Consider the following 26,013-nt stretch of genomic DNA (forward strand, 5'->3'; position numbering starts at 1 on the left):
AATAACTGGAAGCATTTAGCAGCTGAGGAGCTCTCATGCTCACAAACTGAAAGGAGCAGAGGTGTAACTGCCTGTGGGAGAGCCAAACACCGCTCCGGCTCAGGTGAGTCGGACATCATGCTGAGGGCTTAGAGTGCACGCAGTAAACATCGTCATCCACACTGTAATTATAACTCAATTTGAAACTCGCCTGAGTTCAGAGACAGTATCAAAGTCAATGTGGGTCAGAGTGAATTCTAACACCATCAACATTAACAGAAACCCTGCGGCAACATTAAGCTTGCACTTCAGCGGGGTCTACAGTCGTCAGACACTTCAATTCAGTGCTTTTTAAGACCATTTGAAGGTAACTTTAACCACATGCAATACTGACTTTATGGAAAATTGTGCAGATAATTACTGTACAGAGGTAAGTGGTAATATGAGGTCCCATGCAGAGGTAGGTCTTGTGTAGGAATATGGTTATTAGAGTGAGTTAGGTTGATCTACAATTTGCCACCAGGTAGGTGCAAGTATACAGTATAAAGACAGTATTTGGAAAGTTGAAAGATTTGTAACAGCAAAATGTAGACTTTGACGTAGAAGAGCTTGGACAAAAATATTTAAAAAGATGGATGACTGAAATTAGACAATATGTTTGTGGCAATTTATACCTCATAAATACAACTTTAAGGCTGTGAAAGAGCTGTATACACCTGTCTTCTATGAATCATCGCTCTGCACTCACTCCTCATTACATGAAAATCAAAATGTTTCTACAGACACTACTTAATAGATTGACTCGAGAACCAGAAATCGAGTTACAGGTCTGTTCTTTCAGGGCATTTAATTGCCATGAACGGTCACAGTGGAGCCACAACTGCTGCATATAGAGAAAAGCAGTCATTTAACTTGCGGGGAGTGGGGAAGACGACAGGACCTGATTGAGCTCTCGGCATGGCAAAGCATGTTGGTACTCACTCCGCCGCCCAGTGGACCACAGCCACGTTTCCCCACCTCATTTGCAAAGCAATCCCGCTTCCCTCCCACTCAGTGCACTCAGTGCATCTTTTTGTCATTTCCATGTCCAGGCTCCATTTGTTTTGTCCGCTGAGACAGCACAAGGGGGAGGAGGAGTGGAGGGAAGGAACCAGGTCTCTAGGAGGCTGCTCTGCAACCAAAGAGCATCTTCACATGAGGACCCCCCTCCAAAAAAATTTTTAAAAAATACACGTGCACCAAACCCACTGAGCCAACACACACTCACCTCTCCCCTGCCTGACTAATGTGCCCTGACACTCGTACATCACCCGTAAATTGGCCAAATGAATTAACCACGGCCCCTGCTTAGCTTTACGGGCTTTAAATGGATTTTCTCCTCTCCAGGTCTGCCCAATAATTGCATTTATCCATCTTGTTGAAGCCAGGTTTACACACTCGCGAAGATCATGCCAATCCCCGGATACATTTTCTGCTCTGGTGGCAAGCGCGTGAGAGATTTGTCATCGGATCATAACAGGTAATTCAAACAACAATTAGCTCGACGACTACGCCGTATGTCAATGTCTGGCTCCTTGTTGGACAGGACCTTCTATCTCTTCATCTGTCCGTACATCTCTTCTTGTTGCCCTTCCCTAACGTCTCAGTGTGATGAATTGAGCCTTGCAATACATTTTATCTCTCATCCGAGCCTCCAGGTTAAAGCAGCAAACGCCCACAGTAGGGGAAGAAAGTAACGGCTATCAGTCTTTCACTGTTTCATTGTTCACAAACACACATTCAGATGGAGAGCAGAGGCCGGGTGAAGGCATGGCTGTGAACGCGGGCATCAGTGGGGGTCATCTGCACACTTGTGAATGTTTGAACAGAAGTGCATTAGACACTGGGGGGGCCCAAAGGACAATTCAGCTATGTAAACATGCAGCAACTTCCTTCCCTCAGCTCCTCCAGGCCTGCACTGAGACAAGCCACTGTTTAAACAGCACACACAGCATTCCTGTGCCTGGGCCCCGGCCAGCTGCTGCATCCTCACTGCAGGCCTGCCTGCCTGCCTGCCTGAGCAGAGACAGATACAGGCCTTGCAACAGCAAGGGTCATCCACAACGGACAAAAGGGCTTTTATAGACATGCAAAACTGGACTCATCTAGTAGAAATGCTCTTGAGCTCTGCGCTCGCCGCTTCAATGCTGATTGCCAGAGTCCACGCTGACCTCCCACGGCGGAGAGATTAGCTGAGAGCTAAAATCATCACGTCGCTAAAAGGGGCCCATCCTGAAATCTTTGCCACTCGACGCCACCTGTAATGACGAAGCTGGAAACTTATCTTTATTGATATTTCAAATATGCAAAGTGTGGTGGCCAATAAAGATAGAGGAGGCAGTAAAGAGGAGATAAAGGGCGTCCTGGTTCTAAAGGGCACTGTGACGTGCATCACATGACACAAAGGCCACCCCCGCTCCGTGATGCCACCGTTTGCTTCTTAACTTTCATTATGACTAAACAGGTTTCGGATTCATGTATTGATATCTGAAATTGACCTTCGATTTGTCATGCCAGGAGGTAGTAAACGATTACTTTTATTATTTTCAGTAATCTGCCACATTGTTTTCACCATTAATCAAATTATATGTGTTTCATAAGGTGTTAAAAAATTGTGATAAATGCTGCAAATATTCACAATTAAGAAGCTGTAACCAGAAAATGTTTGGCATCATTGATTAAAAAACGAATGAAAAATAATCGCCCACTAAATTCCTTTCGACTGACTGATCGATGCATAACTGACTCCTTCAGCTCAATCTGAGAATATGTTCGTAACGCTCAACAATTCACAGGTCAGTCATGTTTGTTACACAGATACATGGCATCACCTCAACAATTTCACTCCCACTCAAAGATAATATTATGTTAAGGTGCTCAGCACACGCCAAGTCTGACCGTATGCTGTATATATAATCCAGACATCCGCAAAGTTAACAGTCCTGTATTGCCTTACTTGTTTATCCACGAAAGACAAACTTTGGAATTTTGTGGTGTTAATTTTGGACTTTGACAGCAGTCGCTCCACTTAAGTAACTTCCAAACCAAATAAGAAATTCAATCTCGCCCTTCGACTTTTTTTGAAAATGGACTGGCCACAAGGGAACCTGACAGAATAATACTTGTGTGTCCAATTTAGGGTCGATACCCATCATTAAAGAAACCAGGATGTAGACGAGTACGTAAACGGGAGCATGTGCAGCACAAATCTGCATTAAAAAACATTGGCAGGTTTTATTCGGAAGCCTAAAATCAAAACTTCTTGCACCGTCAACGACGGCGCACTGCGGTTCATTGTTTCAATCTAACAGTAATGACAAGAGGTGCCTGGATTGTATTGTTTTCTGTTTGTCTTCCAGTTCATTTGGTGCTTCTGTCTGACCGTCAGCTCGTCCCTCCGGGGCTGGACGGCGAAGGCCACTCATCTCACCTCGGGACAGTTGTCCAAACAAGACACTCCATTCACTCTGACCCCCAGAGGGAGGGAGGCCATCGACAATTCACTCAGCGCCATGAGTCAATTTGTTCACTTTTGGAATTGACCCTGAACACTGCTGACACACCGGCCTCTCACTGGAGAGGAAGGAATACGTGATGCTGAGGACGGCGGGGGAAGGGGGTGTGGTGGAAGGAGTTTTATTTAAGCTGAAAACCTGCCAGAACAATGTCCATACATGTGTTTTCAGTTTCAGTGATATTCATGTAGAATACAAATAGATTTTTTCTATTTGTTAGAAATGTAATTTATTTCAAATATAAAGTCTGTTTACAGAACTATTTTTCAATCTATTTAAATTTGCACAGCCAATCGGATTGCATTTTTCCAGCAAAACAATAACTTAATACGCTCCACACACCTGCACAATGGTTTGGCAATTCAGTGCTCACATGCTAGGCGTAGGCCATGTGTGGATGTGACAAGCTGTTCACATGAAATGTTATCTAGTGCCGTACACAAGTTGACAGCTGTCTCTTTACAAGAGGCGTATTATTATTGTGTGTAAATAGGTTTCTAACAGCTGGTTTAAGAGCTAACACAGGAATTTACTCTTAATCTGTTTTCCACTGGAATTGGTTCATCAAGTAGGAAAAAAAGGAAAAAAAAAAAAGAAGCAGGAATCTAAACGTTGCTCCGCACGGCACGCCAGCGCAAAGGGGTTACATTTTATTAGCCTTGTGCATTTTTAAGTAATCTCGCCAACATTTTTTTCCCCCCGAAATCCCACCATAATCCGCAGATTAGTAGATGAATTTATTTCTGCCCGCGCTCTAAAACCTCCCTCACCTTTCGCAGGCGGTTATGAATCCACCACCTTTTTTTTAAGCGACAAACAAGCAGACGATCGCCTCATTAGCGGACCGCCTCCCGAAATGTGCACGTAATCGCACGCGTTCCTTGGAGCTTATCCAGCTACAATTAAAAGTTTAATTAGTAGATTAAAAATACATTGACTGGAGTTTTATCACCTTAAACTCCTCCATTATGTGTTTAGCGCACACAAAGTGCCTGCTTCCAATCAGAGCCATTTTGAACAGATTATCTGCATGCAGAAATTCCCTTGACTGCGTCGAGACTGGAGATACAAACTAGGTACAAAAACAAGGCTGCTGAAAAGAGCCATCTGCATCTGCAAACTCTGATACTGCACAATAGAGTGTGGCATTATTTATGCTTAACGTCACGTAATATGACTTAAAATAGACAGATAAACCGAGGCAACACAGGATCTGGTTTCTATTTTACATGGAAAAATTAAATTAGCTGATGAGGGCGATGCCGGTATTTCCTACCACTACTGTCGTGATTGTTCAGACAGCAGAGCAGAGAGGTTAAAAAAAAACCCAAAACAAACAGTAAAGTATTTTCACAAAGATATTAGCCTGAGTGAGATTCTTCTTCTGTGGTGCGTTCCAGAGCATTCTACCACAGCCATAAAAGGCTGGTGTACCACAGGTGTTCAGTGCACACTGGCACGGCTAGTCATTATCTAGCCCGACATGATCATTAAGAGCTGTGATGGCAGTGTGGCACCTCCTCCCTGCATGCACACACACACACACACACTGACACACACAAGCTGTAAAAAAGAAAAAAAAAAAGTCTCCAGTCGAGCACTCCCTATCAGTCGTTGTAAAAAAGGGGTGAGAGGGGAAGCTCCTTTCTCAACGAAAAAGCATGTCAGCGCCGGTGCACTTTGACCCTTCCCATACACACTCCACAATCCAAACAGAAGGCCAGCTCCGCCAGAATTCCTCTGGCGTCACAGCGGCCCTCTCGCCCCCGGAGCTTTTTTAGGGCTAATTTTTTGATGACGACAAGGGGTGGGAAGCCCGGAGAGCAAAAACGTGGTGGAGGAGGAGGAGGAGGAGGAGAGGGTGTGGGGCGCTTCAGAGGCGCAAAACCACACACATGAACACATGCCCGAAAAAAAAACAGAAACTGAAATTTGCCTGCTCCAATCTGTGTTCCTCTCCGTTCGGTCCCTTGCTGGGTTTTTTCTTTTTTGTTGGTTTTTTTTTTTTTTTAATGGGGAAGATAAATGTGAAGCCTTGGGGCACTATTGTTTGGACATCTAACCAGGAACTGTCGTTGCTCTCATTGCCCTGGCATTAACAGCAATTATGCGCTCCATTCAGACGGCTTTTGTGCGTCCCGACCCCCAGCCTCCTCCACCCCCCCGCCGTCCCCCCTCTCCACTCACACACAGTCCCAAACACACATTTCCCGCTTTTCTCTGCCACCACCCCCCACTCCTCCTCCCGCCCCCTCCCACACCGCTACTGGTGAACTCATTTGGCTACTGGAGCACCCTGGACCCATTATGAATGAACTTACAGAAATATGCACATTCAGGGGTGGAAAGGGGGGGGGGGGAAGAAAAGAAATGCACATACCAGAAGTGTTTCTGGAGCATTATCTGAGCTCTGCACAAAACAATCTGTGCATGTCTTCCACTCAATCCAAAGTGTGAAATGCACATTTACACATCTGTGCAGAAAAATATTTGAACGCTCAAAACTGTCTGGGGCTGGAGAAATACTTCTGCGGTTGTTTTTGTAATTGTGACACTGTGTGAAAAAACACCAATTCTAGGTAATCACTTCTTGAAACGCGCTTATCCCAACCACAGCCCCTCATATCAAAAAGACGCGATCGATACTCATTTTAACCTTATCTCTTCAGCTGGATGCAGCGCAGCAACAACACCAATAAAAATCTCCAAACTCGGAACGATCTTATCGCCGCTCTCAATAAGTCTTTATCTGAGACGGGCTCCATGCAAGTTGGCCGGAGAGTGAGAGGAGCCCGACCAGCACTGTCAACACGTGTGTTTGTGCTGGGGGGGGCCTCTAAGAGGGATGAATGGACCGGCCATGCACTGTCCTTTAAGAGTTTTTGAATTCAGAAAGAGAAAAGAAATTCAGAAAAAAAGACAAGTACTCTCAGGAAAGTTAATGTCGAAATGTTTCAAAACACAGACTCCTCCTTCGCGATAAAATCAGGCTCTGTGCTTTTTTTTTCTTTTTTTAAATTAAAGGTGAACTTGCCAACAATCCTAGGCAGCGCAAAATGTGCCGTCCATCGAAGGGAAACCAGTAAATAAAAATAAGGCAACGTGCTTTGCATTTAACTGCCGGCTACACACACGCACGCACAGAATAATTTAATTTCCATGTTTCAGGGAGCCCCAAGCCCTGTGGGCCCAGGAGCAGAGCTAGCCTATATTTAACAGATGACAAAAGTTGCATTCCAGATGTACAGTACTATCTTTGTGTTGAGCTCTATAGAAATGCATGGGAGAAAAGAGGGAGCGAGGAAGGGTGGGTGGGTGAGTGTGGGGTTGGTGGGGTGGTGCTGCTGGGAGATGGGGGGGGGGGGGTTACACTGGGGGGGCTGTGGTGGTGGTGGTGGGGGGGGGGGCACCAGTGCACAGCTGCTAAACTAATGCCTTTTTTTTTTTTTTTCTTTGCTCAGGCACAGGAGAGCAGAGTGTGGTGGCTCACTGACAGAAACAGGGAAGGATACAGGAGGTGAAAAAAATGGATTAATCCATTTTGAGAATAATTTGTTTTAACTAAAAAGAAAAAAAAAAAAAGAAAAAAAAAACACACACACCCCAACAAAAAAACCAAAACAAAACAACATCCAGGCTGTGCTGTGACTTAATGAGTAACAGGCATAATCTGTTACATTGAAGTCAAAATTAGGCATCAGATTAGCTGTTATTACATTAAAAACAATGAAGTCAATGATTTAATTAAAAAAAAAAAAAAAAAAAAAAAAGGTTCAGCCCCAAACCAGACTTGACTGCAGCTGAACGCTAGCTACACCCAGGCCCAGCTCGCTCTGCCACCGGGGAATCACTACTCCCTTTGCACTAGTAAAAAATCTGATTAGAAACACACTCACAAACTGACTGATTTTTTTTTTCCCCTCTCTCTCTCTCTCTCTCTCTCTCTCTCTCTCTCTCTCTCACTCTTTTTTTCACCTCTGCGCTCAAGCGGAGTGACAGATCGACGAGCGTGTTAAGCTCTCACACGGCTCAGCCTGCCAACATCATCAGCATTAGACAATTAAGCCCCGCTAGCTGAGAAGAGAGAAAAATATATATATATATATATATATGTCCTCGGTAAATATTTACTGCACAAATCTTTTCCATTCATTCGCCAGGCAACTAACAAAACCTTACTGTACTCTCCCTCTCTTTTCTGAGTCCCCACCACCACCGCCACCACCGCCGCCACCCCCCACCACCCCTACATCTGCGATTCATTGACTTTACAATTTACCACATGTCGAGATGGGAGAGGTCGAGCCTCCATCTGAATCACGGCACAAATATGCGAGTGATTTATTGTTTTAAAAACCCTGGGCCGATTTAGTGCAACTCCACTTTTCCTGAGCATTACTCCTATTGGCAGACCATGAACAATTACAGTTTGGACTAATTAAGCTCCGAGAATGTGCTGTGCACCGCTAATGTCTAGCAGGCCCCAATTTTAGTTTAATGGTGCCAAACTTTGCTTCCCGACCCCCCCCCCACCACCACCACCACCACCACCACCCCACACCCTCCACTCCCCTCCCCTTTCTCTAACTTAACTCCTCAAATCCAAAGCAGATTGTGCTTTTTATGACTGTTTATTGAGTCGAAGAAAAATAAGGACCTTTTCTTTCCCCTCTCCTCGCACAGGATGAGAGACACAGCACAGAGAGAGAAAGAAGAGAGAGAGGAAGAGAGGGAACACAGAAAAGAGTAGTGGGAGAGAGAGAGAGAGAGAGCGGGAGCCGCTTCCGCCATACTTTGTAAACAAAAGTGATTTGCAAGACAAAAGGAGCGCAACCTTCCAACTAAATTCAGAGTGCATTTTGCGGCTGGAGGCACCGAATGTGGCCGCGTCGCGTCACGGAACCCCCCGCGGACACCAATTAGGCCCCATTAACATGTAAAGCCAATTTGATAAGGTGTGGGCCCTATCCCTTTAAATCCGCATTAAAACTATCTTTCCCCCTTGTCAAAGCCCCCCAAAAAACTCTATTTACAGCAGCCGAACACACATAATCCATATGATATACCATTGTCATGCTTATGCTGCTGCCATGTTTAGGAAAGATACTGTCTGTCTGTGTCAATTAGAACAGATAAGGCCGCAGCAATGTGCGCACGTGAGCACAAAAGGCGGGCGGTGTTGCATTCACTCCTGCGTGTTCATTACAATAATCTGACCAGAAAATCCTCCATTATTTCTCCCTAAAATAAAATAAAAATGATAAAGGAAGTAGTCGGGGCCTTGTGTGAAAGGGGATTTCTTTTTTTTTTCCCCCTTTCAGAAGAGGTGAATCTGCGGCAACGATCCTGGCACGACAACACAACCGAAACAAAGAGAGAAAAGGGGAGAAAAGCTATTGTTTCAACTACACAAAGCCTCTTCCACCGTAGAATCGCCACGGGTTCTGGGAGCGTCTTTTTTCACTCTAAACACAGCGGTAGGATGCTCGGTGTTGCCCCCACCCTCCCCTTCCACTTTCTTGTTCTTTTTTAAACTAGTCGTAATTATACGTCGAAACTCAAAACCTCCGCCAAAAGTCTCCAGGCTTGGAGAATTATGGGGCCAGGGGTGGCGTCAAATATCTTAACATTCATAAGTCCGAGAGGCAGTAAATAAAGCCAGTGGATTTACGGCCCTGCAGCCCCGATGCAGGAGAGCTGGCCGCCCAGATCCTGCTTTCCCCTCCCTGAGCCTCTGCGTCTCCAGACCTGTTGAGGTGTGATGTTAGCCCACAGCACCGGAGTTAACCCGCCGCCTTTTTTCCACAAGACCTGCGTTAGCATCGGCAGGAAACAAAAGGTAGATGGAGGGAGGAAGGCAGATAGGGAGAGCAAAGGCAACAGCGAGAAGGAGATAGAAAACCGGGGGTGAAGCAGGGCAGGCCACTACTCCAATTCGACCTGCGCCAAGTGATCCAGCAGGCCTTTGTGTGAGGTTTAAGGGAGGAGGGAGACGGCGAGGGGAGGAGAGGAGGACAGGAAGGCTTTTTAAAAGCCCGGGCACAACGTCATGTCAAATTGCTAAATGATACTAAATCGTGAGCCTCCTTGGACTTAGGTGGTAGGAAAAACAAATTCTCGCTGATTATAGCTCCCAGAGGTCAAACAAATTATGGTAACCGCCACATGCGGGATATTTTTTCTCCCCCTCCCTGAGTCATGCAAAAGAAAAAAAAAAATCACAGAAATTAGGTTAAAATTCCTGCAGCTGATGGAGCCAAAAATGAAAATTGGTTTGATTTTTTGCTCTCGGGAAAAATACCTGGCATTTTTTGGCCCCAAAATATCAAATTTAAATCATCCATGTTAAAATCCAAAAATACAGATTTGAAGGCCTGGATATTAAAAAAAAAAAAAAAAAAAAAAGCCACATCCTAAAAATAACACCACAGCATCGCCCAAAACCAGAGAGGAGAGGAAAAGGGGAAAAGCAGCGAGAATCAAAACCCTTTTTTTTTTTCGTGACGAGACAGAGGAAAGTCTCATTCCAATAATACTAGCAGTCATATTCAGTGCCTCACATGACACACGTTAGGGAGCAAGACAGCTAATCAATGTCCAGGTGAATTATTTATGCCAGCTTTAAGTCTAATACATTTATATTACAGCGACCGCTGACTTCAAAGCTCTAATGGCTGGACACACAGGGCGCTGCAGACAGTGGGGGCCGAGGCTGTACAGTAGGAAGATCACCGCGAGCCCAGAAAACTCATGTTCGTCTGCAGTCAGCGTTCAGGTGGACCTGCGAATTGAGCTGTGATAAATGAGGTCTCCTCGTTTCAGAAAAAACAAAAGCATCTGCTCTCTATAATCAGTGGCATTTCGATGTTCTGTTATGACAGAGAGGGAACTAAACAACAGGTAACAAATCAGGGAACGTGTATTTAAAAAGAAATCCCAAAACAACAAAAAAAAGCATCCTTTCCGTTTTTCTGGGTTTTGCCCGAGAATAGTATTTTCAGGGGTGGAATTAGGGGAGCAAAAAGTCAACGCCGTCTCGCCGCAGCATCCTCCAGCCACGCTGCACGATTTACTGTGTTTTCTAACTGCTGCCTAAGCACAATGAAACGAGCACTCCATGGACTCGTACAGGACACAAAGACAAACCTCTGCCACTGAAACAAGGAAGTGCCTTAGTTCAAATCATGTGTGTTGTGCTGCGAATGTGTGTGTGTCTGTCTGTGTCAGCGCTGATGAGAATAATGAGTGACTAATTCCACATACCAGCCGGTAGCGTTAACAAGGCCCAGGCTGACTAAGTGGGGAAAGAATGGCAAAATGCTCTCTCATATGTGCATATGCCGGGAATGATAGAAATCTTTTCAACTGTAAAAACAGAGACAGAGGAGGTGTGTGTGTGTGTGTGTGTGTGTGTGTGTGTGTGTGTGTGTAAGCAGCACAAAATTATTTCCCTCCAAGCAGAAATGGTGTCAGACACAAAAGAAAAGGCGTTATATGTCAGATGTGTGTTTATTTTCAAGGTGTGCACAACAACAACAAAAAGAAAAAAAATGGAGGTAAGAAATATCAGTTTCGTTAGCCAGAGCTGAGGCCGCGGTGGTGGTTGTGGTGGTGGAGGTGGTGGTGGAGGAGGTGGAGGGGGTGGAGGGGTCATATTTCCAAATGCCTGGTCTTTGCCTTAACCTTGTAAAATGAGATGACAGGTCCTAAAGTGCAGACTTGTAATTGCAACCGTTTAAAATAGGGGGGCAAAAAAAACACCCATGGTTGAGAAAATTATTCCGCTTAAGGATCGCCCATTGCCCAGTGGGACCAAGCGAGGTGCTGAGCAAATGAGTAAGTGTGCATAATTACAGTGTTGCTGATTGTGTCTAAATAACATGAATTTATTTATAAATACGGGTTTTTACGCGGCACATGCTCCTTTTTTTTTCCCTTTTCTTTTTTTTTTTTTTAATTCCTCATTAGAAGCGAAGGTGGCGCACATGCAGGGCACCAAGCAGCCCAGTCTCACACAGCCATTTAGATAAATCACACTTTCAAAAAGACATTTTTAAAAAAAAAAAAAAAGAAAAGAAAAACGAACGTTTTTTAGAAAAAGCTGTCACATTTCGATGCGTGCACCTTTCGTCTCTGTGATGTCTTTACACGTTTTGACACATGCAAATCACTGGGAAGCTCATTTGCATATTGATTTTATTTGTGTGTGTGTGTTTCTTTATTGTTGTTGTTGTACTTTCAATTTATCATTTTTCAGGGTTGCATTGCTTCACACCGGCGTGCAGAGGCTCAGTGCAGAGGTCTGAATGCTCATGCAAGCTCGCCGTTAGAAAAAAGGGCATGTTTGATGAGGCTGCACATGCGAGCCAAGTGCATTATTCAGTGGGGGCTGAAAACACATGCACTTGTGGCACACTAATAATAATAACAACAATAACACATAATAGTAATCATAATTAGAAAGCAATTATACCAATAATATTAATGTCTTTCTTTATATGTATTTATTTCTCGTGCATTTAATTTTAAAAAAAAAAGTTGCAAGGGAATAAAGCAAATTAAAAAAAAAACATGTCATGTGCACATGAGGCTGCCATATAAGCATAATCATTAGCACTTAGCAGAGTTAGCATGCTAGCTGCTGTCCATGACAAACAGAGGGGCGGGGGGTGGTGGAGGGGTGGGCATGCATGCCGCTGTACTGTACACTTCAGGGCGAGTTGTAAAACTTGGCTCTGCTTTTTTTCTTCTTCTTCTTTTTTTTTTAACCGGCTGCACTTTCTGGGTGACAACACTGGGACAGTCCGAGTATGTGGGTGTGTGTGTGTGTGTGTGTGTGTGTGTGTGGAGGGAAGACCAGCGTGTGTGTGTGTGTGCGTGTGGAGTGTATGTGCGCATAAAAGTTGTAAAAATAAATGAACTTACTGTGCGTGCTGTTGGAGAAAGTGATCCATTGGGAAGGTAGGGGCTTGTGAGATCGGGGATCATTATAAACGGATAGCCCGGGTACGGTGGGCTCTTGAACAGCCCTCCATCTTGCCTTTTCGCAGCTAACATGGCGGGGGGGAAAAAGAATAATTTTAATAAAGTGGCCTTGAAGGAATATTTTATATATACATATATATGTATATATATATATTGCATTTGAGGAATTAAAGCTAAAGGGGGGGGAGGGAAGGGGGAGGCAGAGACCTCCCTCCCCTTTCCTCTCTGTAAGGCACATGTAATAATGTCATGGTGCAAAGGGGAAAAAAACGAGTGGAAACAATAAACCGTGAACTCACCCTCCTCTAAACTTTCTCTTGTTTTGTCTCTGAAAGTTTCAGATCTAGGCGCAGGCCGTCTTTCCGCCTTGAAATGCAATGAAACACAGGCGTTAAAGTTAACACGGTGAAGGCTGGTGGGTCAAACTCAACATGTCACTGAAATAAAATATAATAAAACAGAAACCTAGGCCGCTAACTTTACTTTAACAGCGCCGGGGACGATCGATCCCCGATTTTTTTTTTTTCAATCCTCCCCACGACCAAAAAAAAGAGGGGGGGGAGGAATCGGCAACTTACCTCTGAATCCGACGAGCTGTTTTGATTCGTTTCCGACTCGTTTACAAGCGAAGATTTGACATCGGCTAAATCCCTTTCTGCCGAGGAGTTCTCCGAAATTTTCTCTTCCTGCTCTCCTTCGTCTTTGAAGGAAATCATTTCATCGTTTGCACCCAGATCGTCCCCTCCACCGCCGTTGAGCTGCGGCATTTTTCCCGAGCGCAAGAATTTCGTCTTCTTCTTCTTCTTCTTCTTTCTTTTTCTTTTTTAATCGTGGAGAGGGAGAGAGAGAGAGTGAGAGAAGAGGGGGGCGACCCAAAAAAAAAAAAACGCGAAGTTTCTTTTTCTCTTGTTTTGTTTTTAAAAAAAACCCTTGATCGCGGTGGATCTGGAGGAAGGAAAGTCCGAGTGTTTAAGTTTTTTTTTCTTTTGGAGGGTTTGCTCAGTGTTTGGCGTTTTCCGAAAAAGCCCTGGCTAAGGATTTTGGTTTAGAAAAACTCTTTTTAAAAAAAAAAAAGGAGAAAGAAGAGGGGGGAATCTTGGCAGAAAAAGGGAAGCCGGAGAAGGAGCCGAGCCGCTCGGATTGAGTGAGTTGAAGTTGGTCGGAGTGGTTTTCAGTTCAAAGGCGGCGCTGATTGACAGATAGAGAGGGATGGAAATAGAGAGAGTCTGGATTCGGGATTATTGACAGGGAGAAACACACAAGAAACTTAATGAGATTCAAACAGGGAGGGACTTGAAGTGACGTTTTCATAAATAGGAGGAAGGAAAAAAAAGGGAGAGAGAGAGCGAGGGGAGAGAGAGGGAGAGAGAGAGAGGAAGAGAGAGAGAGGAAGCCGACTGCAGAAGAGTAAAAGCGTGTGAGGAGGGAAAAAGGCAGTTTGGGAAGCAGGACAGTGATGGTAAAATAGAGGTGGAAGATAGGAAGGGGTTGCTAGCAAATGTGGATTAAACGCACATATGGGCGGTCTCCCGGTGGAAAGGGAGAGAGACACAGAGAGAGAGAGAGAGAGAGAGAGAGAGAAGGTACTTCCTGAGGCTGTTTGCAACCAGTTTGACTCCACCAGTCTGTCACACTGGGGCCAAATTAAACTCACAGCTTAAAATTAAACTTCCAAATCTTTCACATTCACATTCTCTGTAACCTACTTTTCTTTCTACCCGTCTGTCCTTTCTTTCTTTCTTTCTTTCTTTCTTTCTTTCTTTCTTTCTTTCTTTCTTTCTTTTTAGTGTGTACTAAAATACAAGAGGCCCATCAAAAACAAAGCAGAATAAAAGCCATTACTCTGAGCTTGTTTTTTTTTTCCTCCTCCAATTTTATCTGCTTTGTCAGTTCCTTTTTTCAGATCTATTTTTCATTATATTAGATAATGCTCCCTCAGATCTATTTTTTGGGACGGTTGGTTATTGCATCCTGTCTTTTTTTTTTTTTTTTTTTGACAGGTGTGATGTCCTCTGGGACTAACCTGAATTCCTCACCGGAGCACAGACTCTTTCTTTTTTTTTTTTTTTTTTTCTTTTTTTTTATTTATTTTTCTCTTTTCTCCCCCCTCAGCAGACAGACTGGACACAAATAACCGATGCAGATTTTTCGAGTGCTCCAGTTCTGTGTCGTGTTCTTGTATAAAAACAGCCTAGCCTGAAGAAAAAGAAAAAGAGGCATATGTGTGGGAGAATCTGACCGCATGAAATTATAAGATAGCCTTACTAAATCTTTTTTTTTTTTCATCTTTTGTCCATTTTGCATGCGCACCAGTTGTTCTGTGAAGCCAAATAGGCTTCTTTTCTTTAATTCCCTATGTTCCTATTAATGAACAACTGAGATTAGAAATGAAGAGAAAAGAATCTAAAATGTAAAATATGCAACAATTTCCTCTGAGTAAGAAACAGATTAATTAGGCATAAAGACAAAATAACAAAATAAAAATGAACACCTGAAATGTATAAGAAAAGCAATAGCAGTTTTTCCCAGCTGAACAAGGCTCGTGCACGTGTGTGATTGTGTGTGTGTGTGTGTGTGTGTCTGTGATGAGCTCAGCACCGGTGATTCGCTAACCTTATCTCATCAGCTCAGGAAACGCAGCTTCCATTATAGCCGATATTTGATGGAGCAATCACAGAATCAACAATGAATTTCAAATGCAGCTGCGAGCGAATCGGAGCTCAAAACATACATCCAGGTGACACTTACACTCTGTTGCAACACGCTTTGGCTCCTCTCAGGCAAAATAAATCACTATAAGATCAAAAGACGACATAGAATTGCTGATTAAAAAAATATTGTTTCATGTCATCGTGCTGTTCGACGCGTAGAAAAAAAAACAACAATATTATGACAGTAATTCCTCTGTATCGGCTCTCAGCAGTGTTGTCAAACAGCAGTGATGAGGAATTATGTGCACAGTGTAGCACCAAAGTGTTGTGAAATCTGCCTACCAACGCACCTAGACCAGGCAGCACCATGAAAGCAGACTATTCCGCTCAGTGATCACTGATGTGCTTTATCTGGATGAGGTGAGAAGCAGCGTTTGTGCTCGCTGGCTGCAGCCCAGCCTGCAGTTGCAGGGAGCAGGGAGGAAGGGTAAAGGGATCGCCGGCTCTGGTTCTCATCCAGTGTGCCTGTGTTTAGGCAGCCGGTGGAAGAAGAGGCACCCCGCCGCTCGGGGCCCTCCAAAACTGAGCCCACACAGACCAAACCAAAGCAGAGGAGCTCCAAGCTGGCCTCTCCCCGGATCGCCTCAGCAGGTACCTGAGAGTTTACCGGGGGCTGGCAGCGTGTTATCATGCCTGCCGTGGGGACACCTGCCTCTGATGCCGCCCTGGTGATTCTAATCTACAGGACCCTTTAATAAGATGATGATAGGCTGCATTGCAGCCGCTGCTCTGAATGATGGAGCAGGAGCACGCGCGGCTTTCTGCTGGTGTTATTTATATTGTTATGGGCTTTGCATGCTCACCTCTGCTCCACGCGCAGACGGGGGTTTCAGTACAACCAGGGATCGTCTCCGGCGTGCACGTCCAACGTCTCTGGAGGGTGGAGGGAGACGGCGTCTGATCGCAACAGATCTATACCGACTTCATCAACCTCTGATGATAAAGACACTGTTAGGCACCATTAGAATTGAAGTCAGTGATAATAAAAACCTGTGGCAGGATTTAATTATTATTTGGTCTCTAATTGAAGATATATGCAAAACACAAATATATTAAATAAAACATTCATATTTTTTACATCTCATTGCTTACACTTATTACAAGCTCTGTTTGCCTCTTATGTCCATGTGCATGTTTGCTTTCATGCTACATGTATGTAGGACACCTGCAATCATCATACACATCATGAGGACGACACACATACAATCTGTACCGATTCATTTTCAACACTTTTTTTCTTTCATTTTTAGACTGTGCTCGTACAGGTTGTCAGGCAGCTTTTAACATAATACACATTTTGGTTTTAATCATTTTCCTTCTTTTTCTTTTTTTTGGGGGTTGGTGTCACGTGACTCTGGGGACATCATAATAATCCTTTAATGTTAAATAATTAAACAGTAGATCCATAGTCAGAGAGAACTGAGAGAGAACAGAGCCTCAACAAAGACGGGTGAGCATTTGATATCAAGAATCTCCTAAATCCTCTTAATACCACTGAACATATGTTTATGTTTGTAGACCTAGCAGTGTACAAGTAATGAAAATAAAAGAAACAGCAGCTGTACAATAAAGTTAAAGGGACACTGGGTCAGCATGGCAAAGAAAATAAAACTCAACATTTTTTATATTTACAATATTAATGATGTAATAAAACAAACTCAAATATATTTATTTTTTCCATAACTGAATAAACTACACCGTTCTCAGAGGACAATAAGGTCCCCAGAACATTGTTTGAAGCTAGAAAGGTGGCAGGGTCCGCCACATATTAACAAAACAGTGAAACTGTGCTGTCCTTTGAGGTCAGTTTTTTTATTTCAGTTTGTTCACTCATGAAAACAAATGTGTCGTTTATCTCGGCGTGAACAATCAGTTAATGAAGATCCTCCTCTTCTGATTAAAATATCTTCCCCCGAAACTGCATATTGCACCTTTAATATATACATAGTGTGTAAAACCTGGTTCATACACAGTCTGCATGAGAACGCTGACATTTGATATTTTACAGATCAGTGTTTATTTGTCTTAAGAATTGTCCTCTGAAACCTTCACCGGCTGTTTTGTAATTGAACACTTTTTTTTTTACTCCATCTTTTTTTGCAACAACACCAGAAAAACCCAATGAAATGAATTCTTCAACGAGCGCTCGAAGAAGCACTTTTTTTTAACAAAATCTTCACGCAGAGCACCAAACTACTTTGAGAAATCACCTACTTTTTTCTGTGAACACCCCTCATTGTTTCATCTCGAGCAGGGGAAGGCAGCGGCGGTGGCACACAGTGCACATCCCCGTGTGTTCGCAAACAGTTAATTACCCATCATGCATCCATGTTGCCAACCATACACAGCTAAAAGGTCTCTCATTGCTGATTAACATATTACCGCTGGACATTTTCTCTTTTTGTGTGTCCGCACACACACACACAGATATATAAAAAAAAAAAAATGCTTGTTTTATGGCAACTGTGGTTTGATTTATTCCAGTAATGACGTTTGTTCACTTGATAATAAGTGAGACTCAACATTAAACTTTAGTTGCATTTATTCAAGTGCAAATTCCCTCTATTGTTGGGAAGGATGCCGTTAAGTATTTTGGCATTTACTGTCGGCACAGCTCATATAAAATGCTATCACCGGGATAAATACTGTGGTTGGCCATAATTACATGTATACTAATGGTGCTTGTCATTTTTTTTTTTTTTTTTTTTTTTTTTGGAATGGACAGAACGGAGGAATAGAAGTCTGATTCATCTGATTAGGAAAAGATTGTTTCATGCTGTATATTATTCATTAGAATTAAGCAAATCACGCAACAAATATATATGTGCGTAAATGGTTAATTGTCTTCTCTTGAATGGTGTGCTTGTTAAAATCAGAATATTTCTGTGTGAACTTGTTTTAATTACTAAGAAAAAAAGGGAAATGTTCACTCAATGTCTGCTGAGTTGCTGTTTCTTGAAGAAAATGAATTATATATGTTTTTCCATATAGATATAAGGAGGTTTTCTCTCATTGTACTTGCAGAAAAGGAGCTTCTCAGCTCTCTTGCTCCCCGCTGCTCTAATCATTTGACACAATAGGACAAAACATTTGATAAACACAAATAAAAGCTTTGTATCTGGGAATCCTTAAGGCCTTGAAATTGAAAAGCAAAACACTCTGAGTGTTATGTTGACCAAAGCTTATAGGCTGAGGGGGAATATCTTTTTCACATATAGAAACTGTCGGGATATGTGAATTGATCTGCATGTATAGAAATATATCTGAGGGAGCGGTTTTGCAAGTGCCCATTAATCATTAAAAAAAACACCTTACTGACATTACAGACAGCACCTTAACGTCTATTTACAACACAAATCACAGTAAAGACAGCAGAGGATGGGAATAATAGTGTAATGAAGAGTGAGTCACATTGGCCTGTGACTGCGCTGCACTCATCTAAAATCAATATCACCCCCCAAGAGATGTCTCAACTAATATAACAAACAGCTCAACAGGCATTTCATTAGGTTAAAAGTTTATGATCGATAATGAAACTAGATCAGATTTCAGGATGCAGAGCCTCATTTTTTATCCCAGGAACCTGGACACTCATGATTAATGTAGGCCCGCTGCTTTTCATATCACCTTAGGACTCGAGCAGGAGGCCCGGTGTCTCCAGAAAGACTCATCCGCACGGCATCGTGGGAACCGTATTAGTCCGTCTACGTGAGCTGTCTCCCGTCGCCTCCAAAGCAAACAGCCAAGCGTTTTTCAGAAATGGACGCGATAGTCATTAATCAAGGTCTGAGGCAGGTCCTGAACTCTCTAAACATGGAATCCACCTGAGAGACGAGGTAACCTACAGTATGTGCTCGGCGGCCACGGATTTTGGCAGCCGTCACAAATGGCGTTCACCTGTCCGTCACGGCAGCATCTTGCAGAGAGAGGCGAGCCAAGCCCGGCCGCTGGCTGGTAAATGTTACTTAAAGGTCAATGGTATACACGCCAGCGGGTTAATGGTTTGAGTCATACTTTCACACCGGCTTTTTTCAGTGAATGCATCAGCCGTCAGGTGGCAAAAGGGATTTTTATTCACTGATTTATGTCTTGATTGGGAGAGAAGATGGTGCGTGTTTGCCAGCGGACCTTCTCCGGACTGAAGTCTCGTTACACTCCCATGACGGCGCGTAGTGTTGATTTTATCGCTAACGGACTGTATAATTAAAGCAGAAAAGGAATCGTAGATGGATGAACCCTGCAGGAGAGGGATATAAGCTCTTATCTCGGCGTCCCCAGTCATGTTCGTGAGATCCTGATGAGTTTGGGATGTCTAGTTTGACGGCAAATGTAATCTCTGACCTTTGTGTTTTTCAAACCCTCGGCTCCCAAAAGCAGATGGACAAACTCAGAGCCTCCTGTTGACCCCGGCTTTGTGCCCAAAGAGCACATAGGAACTTTCTCTTTCTCTTGCACGCAGGATGGCCTTGTATGCGGGACCCTCCACGTTTCTGGGCTTTTAATGGGGTAGAAACCCTCTCTGAGGGTTGGTTAAGAGACTGGGAGCATCTCATAGAGGGCACTTCCCCAAACAGGAAGAAGGAGGCCTCATTGTTGGGGAAGAAAAAGAGGGAACAGTGTCTTCTTCATGTTCCTGACAATGGGGCCATAATTATAATCACAGTGAGGGCGAGTTGACCTTTCGGGGGGCCTGAATGAAGGGTCATTATGTGTACGATCGAGGCAGGTTGTCTTTGTCCGACTGCATGTGAGTTCTGAGCAATGTTTTTTTTTTTTTACAGATTTGTGTCCGAACCGGCACGGTGCATTCAATTCCCAGCTCCTCCGAGGACTTATTATATTAATTTCAATTCACCCAACTTTGTATAGTCAATGAAATCATATCATTCTGATACAAAAAAGGCGACATATTGTGCTGCTGTCAATCACAAGAGTGCTCCTTGAATTCCAGTGCACATTCACTGGGGTTCAGGGCTGGTTTCCAAGACATTCAAGGCACTTTAGTTTCACTGAAGGACAAGCTTAGGTTGCAAAGGTTCTGCACACGAGATCTTATCATCTTTATAGAAATAAAAAATCAACTCAAACTACGGAGAAGATTTCAAGAAATTATAGCATACATAAAGAAAGCCCTACTTTTTTTTCCCATTTGAACTTGACACTGCTGCTCATTTGAGTTTCTTTCAGCGCTATAAATTACTGGAAAAGCTTTAGTGCAGAGAAACAATTGCATCTTTACCGCTCTACATGCACACTTATTAACGAGCGACACAATGGAGACGTGACCTTGAGTCAAATGAGTTGCCTCTCAGAGCACCGTTCGTTTGGCTCTGTTTTCATTAACAGAACGGAAGACGAGCCCATTAACGAGACATCAGTCTGTGCTCTTTGTATAATACGAGTCAAAAAGAATGGTAAACATCATCCAAGGTTAAGTTGTGAGCAAGTTATGGTTGATGCAAAGGCACGTGCCTCTTTTGCACGCAGATTTCTGCCACTGTCACAAAGGATGATGGAAAACAGCATGTAGATCTGAGCTCGAATCTATTCATCAATATGAAGCAAAGCAACAGGTTTATAAAGTGTTTTTTTTGTTGTTGTTGTTGTTAAAAACAACGATGTTACTTATGAGAATCATTTAGAGGTTGGCGAGCAGAAATTAGCTAAATTATTCCAACACGATTATTTTGACTAGTTGTTGACTCTTTGTGCTCCGTTTTGCCATCAACACAATGGAAACTTCAATTAGCATTTTGAGTCAGGCCACTTCTATTCATATAGCCCAATATGAGCAATCACAAACTTGCCTTTACAATATGTACAGTGTGTGATATCCTTGATTAAAAAAAGAACTCTCGACATAAGCATTATTTATTCTTTTATACCTCACACTTTTGTACACTAGTACAAAAATAGGGGTACAGTAGCAGTCCATTTCTCCCCCCCAAGATACAGTCTACACTTACCTACCACCTAGGGCTAAATATTACCCTTTTAGGGGCCAAACAGGCACATACATATACTGTACCAATTCTTCTAAATGTAATCTCACAAACCGCAAGGGTACAAGTGACAATCCAATGTCAAGGTTACGGCAGCTGTGCTTCAGAGGGTAGTGTCCCACTGACAAGCTGGTGTACCCCTAAAGGTACAAGTATAAACCTTCTTTTCGGATAGTGAGTACATGGTGTTCAACTCAAACTCGTATGCTGTCAGGGACATCCTGGTCAGTCTTAGCATAAAGGGATTTCAAACCTGTGGTAGCAGTGCCTGATCCAAGCCAGGCCCTCTGGGAGTGAGTATCCAGACACTATGATATAAACGATTACTGTTTTGTTTTTTGTTTTTTTTTACGACAGAATAAACTGTTAATACGTGTTTATTTAATAAAGGCCTGCAATATCTGGTGAAACCACATTGTGCCTCTAATATCAAAAGTAGTCTTTCAATGTGTTATATTGTCATAGTGATATGCTGGATTATAGTAATTGATAGACTGAGTTTGACTACTTTATATACTGTTGATAAGTCTGTAACAACGCATCATATTTCATCATCTAATCACATAATTTGTAAAATCTTGATCTGCGAGGTAATTATAATCTGTAGCTTTCATGTAAATGTTAAGGAATGAAAAGTCTATTATTTCCATAGTATGTGTAATGTTGTATGATACGAGTATACTCAAGTTAACTATGCATGTCTCAAATGTGTATGTCTGCAAATGCAATATTTAAATTGATTAATCAAATTCCTTTCCACTGCTGTTTAAACCGTCTGTAATCGTTCTCTGCATGCAGCTGTAATCGTGGGGGTTAAAGCAGTGAGAAAGTTAGAGGACTTCAATTTCTCATCTAAAATGAAGCAAAATCAAGCACTTGCGTTCAAAAATCAGTCAACCCCTCAAATTGTTAGCCTTTTTAAAAAAATCCCCAACCTCTACCATCAAGTTAACTGGCATTGCCGAAGACGCAATAAAACATTTGGCAGTTGTTGTTTTCAGGCAAAATAGTCACGAAGCAGAGGTTGAAGAGCAACAAAGACTAGAAAACACACCAAACTACACATTTAAGCGTTGTGATTTCTCCCTTTGTTGAGGTGGGTTTTTTTTGTTGTCGATATGACGCGCAACTGTACGCTCACAGCTGCTCTTAAAGGTCTGTCGGCCTTTTTTGTTTTTAATGTCTGACTCTAAAGGAGGGATGTGAGCGTATGAAGTTTAAGGGCATAGTTGGTGCAAGTATTGATTACCTCTCAGGTATCCCTTTTTCCCAAAAATTGATCCCAAAATCGTTCATAATCATACAGATACTTCTGTGTTAGGTAGAGCAGATTGTTTGCTTGCTGTACACACACGCATAATCAAAAACACACACACACACACACACACACACACACACACACACACACACACACACACACACACTGTTAAGGCCCCAAAGCTTCATGCTTCCACTGGAGTTTTTTTGGCTGCAGCCCTCGTGGTCTTCTACGAGGATCCTAATTGAGAAATTAATGCAGAAAAATCAATTGGCCTCAAGTTTTATGTCCAATAGACTCCTTAAGGCTTCAAGCGAGCAGCAATCAATTCTTTCCACATGGGTGGCTCCGCAGCCCCCTCACTCTTTTGTTTATGCGTTCATAGCTGGAGGATTTTGATATGTGAATTTCAATGAAATAAAGACTAATTTTCCACCTTTTTTTTGCGATACCCTCTGATGCACAATGTATATTCCGGGGCATGAAACGATGTCTTTGGTCACCACTTAAGCATCGCTTAAACGCGCCACAAGATTTCTAAGAATTGGGATGCATTGTGCAGAAATTGTGCCCTTTCCGCCAACACTTTCGAGCCGGCCTTATTTACACTTCAAAATGAGGATCTTTTAACATTCTGTGATCATCCACGGCATTGTTGGCGGATGAATCGGCGCGTTTTGTGCATCCCTCTTGCCTAGAGGACATCGGCTTATTTAGGGCCATTTTAAAGCACTGCACATCATCATCAGGTCAATGAAAAAGCAACCTTGAATTCCCTTTGACGCAACTGTCTTTTTCCTGCACTCAAACGAGCGCGAGTGTGCATCACCTTGTTGCGGCTCAAGGCAAAGAGGCAAAACGGAGAAAAACGGCCATAAGAGGAACAAGCAAGGCTAAAATCTTTAAGTATTTTAACAATTCTAACTGGTTTTTTCCCCATTCTGCTCCAGTTTTTACGGTCAAAATCTCCATGAGAGGCGAACGGACATTTGCTTGTGCTCGTTGCACTGGGAGGAAAACGAGTGCCATGTTCCTCTTTGTGCTCGTTAACCACCTTCCAAATTCATCATAAGCCCAGAGATCAGATCACAGTAATATTTGATCAATATTAATAAGGATAGGCAAACTCCTCCAGTAATTACCACAGTCTCCGGGCTTTGATTTCGACCATTACTAACGCCTCTGCATCTTTAGATTAAAAAAAGCGACCCCCTTTTATTTCATAACATTAAATCCCGACATGCATCTTCTAAAAGCTCTAATAAGACAAAGATAAGATTTGCATCCCCATACAAGTGTCTTTTTCAATTGATTATGAAGCCGCCATTGATGTGCGAGAAATTGATGTTTTCCTCTGTTCTTAAGGGCGGCTAATAGAAGGGGCGGGCTTCGAGGAGGAGACTTTGCCACTTTGATCTTCAATCAGTAAAAAATCCCACTTCTTCTTTGTCAGACTATATTTGGTAAATAACAGTGACAATCTGCAGGGCCCTGGAAATGGAGGGAAGGAGAGAGGGAGAGGAAGAGAGATGTGTTGAATCGATAAAGAGGGGTCGGTGAGTGGGAGGACGTGGGAGGACAGTCGGGAGAAAAGGGCGGAAAAAAAAGAAGGGAAAACGTGTCGCTTGTTAAATTTAGCGTGTTAAAGAGAGAGGGAGATGATGTGTTAACATCCAAAAAAAATACGCCAAAATATTGTGCGATGCGGTCTCAAGATGCTAAATTAGCTCAAGCCCATGATGATGGGAAATTTTTCTTACCTCGTTTATTTTGTGGCAAATCAGATTTGAACGCAACCTCCCCTGTGTTCCTGTGAGTGACGTTACATTATGACACACACCGTGGGCTTCTAATTAGGACCCATGAAAAAAACAACAGGTGGATGTGAGCAAAGTAATAAACATCTGGCCAATATGGCTGCCAACAGGCCCCTTTTTTTCCCTTTCTCTTTCTGTGTCTGCAAAGAGGATGCACAAGATTCTGTGTGCGTCCCACGCATATCCTACAACACTTCTGCGTTTGCTATTTTGTAATCAAATTCTCAGTGATGTTGCTCGTGTCTAAGCATGCAGACCCTTGGCATGAGAACACTGATCTGGCATTCGTGCACTATGGGATGTATGAATGCGGATAAAGAAAAGAAAGATGCCACCCTTTAAATTTGACAATGCTGGATGAATTTGTTGGTCTGAGTGGTTGTGTTCACAGTATTATAAAGGTTTGACATTGCCAAGAGTTACATGCGAAGCTCGATACCTCTCTCATGTCTGTACAGTAAATATGTAGCGGCAGCCTTGAGCTTTTATAGCTAGGTAACAAAATCAACCTACCCGCCAGATAATTCATAAAATTAAAACTATTCTTTCTGGTGGAGTGCTGACGATAAACTGAGGAATCTCACAGTCTGAGGAAAGAAGCTGCTCTGTTGTCTGGTGGCACGACGCAACATGTAATCATTTGTCCACAGGGGGCGCCAGAATCAACAGGACATTGGTTCCTGGAGTTGCTTTAAAATCTTGCCCGCTAACATAACACTTTAAGATGGCTTTGCTGCTGAACTATATTTTGTTGTTGAACTATAATTGTGAAGAAATTACACTACAACAAACCAATAATGGTTCTTCAGTGCAATGCCATAGAAGAACAATTTTCAGTTCCACAAAGAAGAGGTTCTTTGAAGAACCATACCTACTGACAGTTGATTCAAGAGGCCCCAAAAGCAAACTGAATGAGCCTGTTCGCCCACCACAAACATCAAATCAAAGCTTTAAACTTATGTTTACTGTGCAATCTGTCAGCTGCAGGACTGTATGTAACCTAGGAAGAATTTGATAAATTAATTCAAAATTGCACTTACAGGCACACAAATTTGAGATATGTATAATTACTTAAGTATCCCCATTTAATGCATGCAACATAATACTTTTACCATTGTTTTTATATGGAAATAATATACGTTTTTATTCCATTACATTTACATGAAAGCTATAGATTAAAGTCACCTCACAGATCCAAGATTTTACAAACAAAATGTTTCATTCACTTTCAGAACAAATACACCCACTAGCCAGATCATGATCTTTATGGGCGGACGCTGTGGTGCTCCATTTGTCCACAGGGGGCAGCAGAGTCAAAACAAAGAAAAAAGAAAGGAAGTTCCTTGTAGGTGCTTTAAACAAACAAGGTATATAATTTGAATTAGTGAGCTTTAGAAGCCGTTAGTATGGCCTTTTTTTACCTTCAGACAAATTCGGGCTACCTGTTTTCCCTTGCTTCAAGTCTTTATGCTAAGTTAAGCCAACCAGCTGCTAGCTCATAAAATTGAGAGTGGTATTGATCTTTTCATCTACCTCTGACATCAACTACTTTTACGCTTGATTACACTTTCAGCCACATTAATCAGCACTACACATTTTTTGATCAGCTGCTCCACAGTGTCCGAATTACATTTTGAATTTGTATTTGTGCAACTTTGGGGTGATGTTTCTCAAAAACAGGAAACACTGAATTTGCAATACTGCATG

At 42.7% G+C, this 26,013-nt stretch overlaps 1 protein-coding gene across 31 annotated transcripts in view; it reads right to left on the reverse strand.

The window, feature by feature from the left end:
• The window catches only part of tcf7l2 (transcription factor 7 like 2), a 93,306-nt gene extending 79,287 nt beyond the window's left edge, over positions 1-14,019 (reverse strand). For 6 of the 31 annotated variants that reach the window (XM_037080557.1, XM_037080555.1, XM_037080551.1 and 3 more), the window contains exons 1-3: positions 13,097-13,998; positions 12,818-12,884; positions 12,459-12,583 (exon numbers count right to left, since the gene is read on the reverse strand). In XM_037080557.1, the coding sequence (XP_036936452.1) occupies positions 12,459-12,583; positions 12,818-12,884; positions 13,097-13,285 (381 nt within the window). In that variant the 5' untranslated portion in view covers positions 13,286-13,998. Of the gene's footprint in view, positions 1-12,458; positions 12,584-12,817; positions 12,885-13,096 lie in introns of all 31 variants that reach the window. The other 25 variants (XM_037080562.1, XM_037080547.1, XM_037080545.1 and 22 more) reach the window with 17 other exon arrangements.
• Positions 14,020-26,013: the final 11,994 nt, after the last annotated feature.

The sequence above is a fragment of the Acanthopagrus latus genome, chromosome 20, assembly GCF_904848185.1.
Source record: "Acanthopagrus latus isolate v.2019 chromosome 20, fAcaLat1.1, whole genome shotgun sequence".
Lineage (NCBI taxonomy): Eukaryota > Metazoa > Chordata > Actinopteri > Spariformes > Sparidae > Acanthopagrus > Acanthopagrus latus.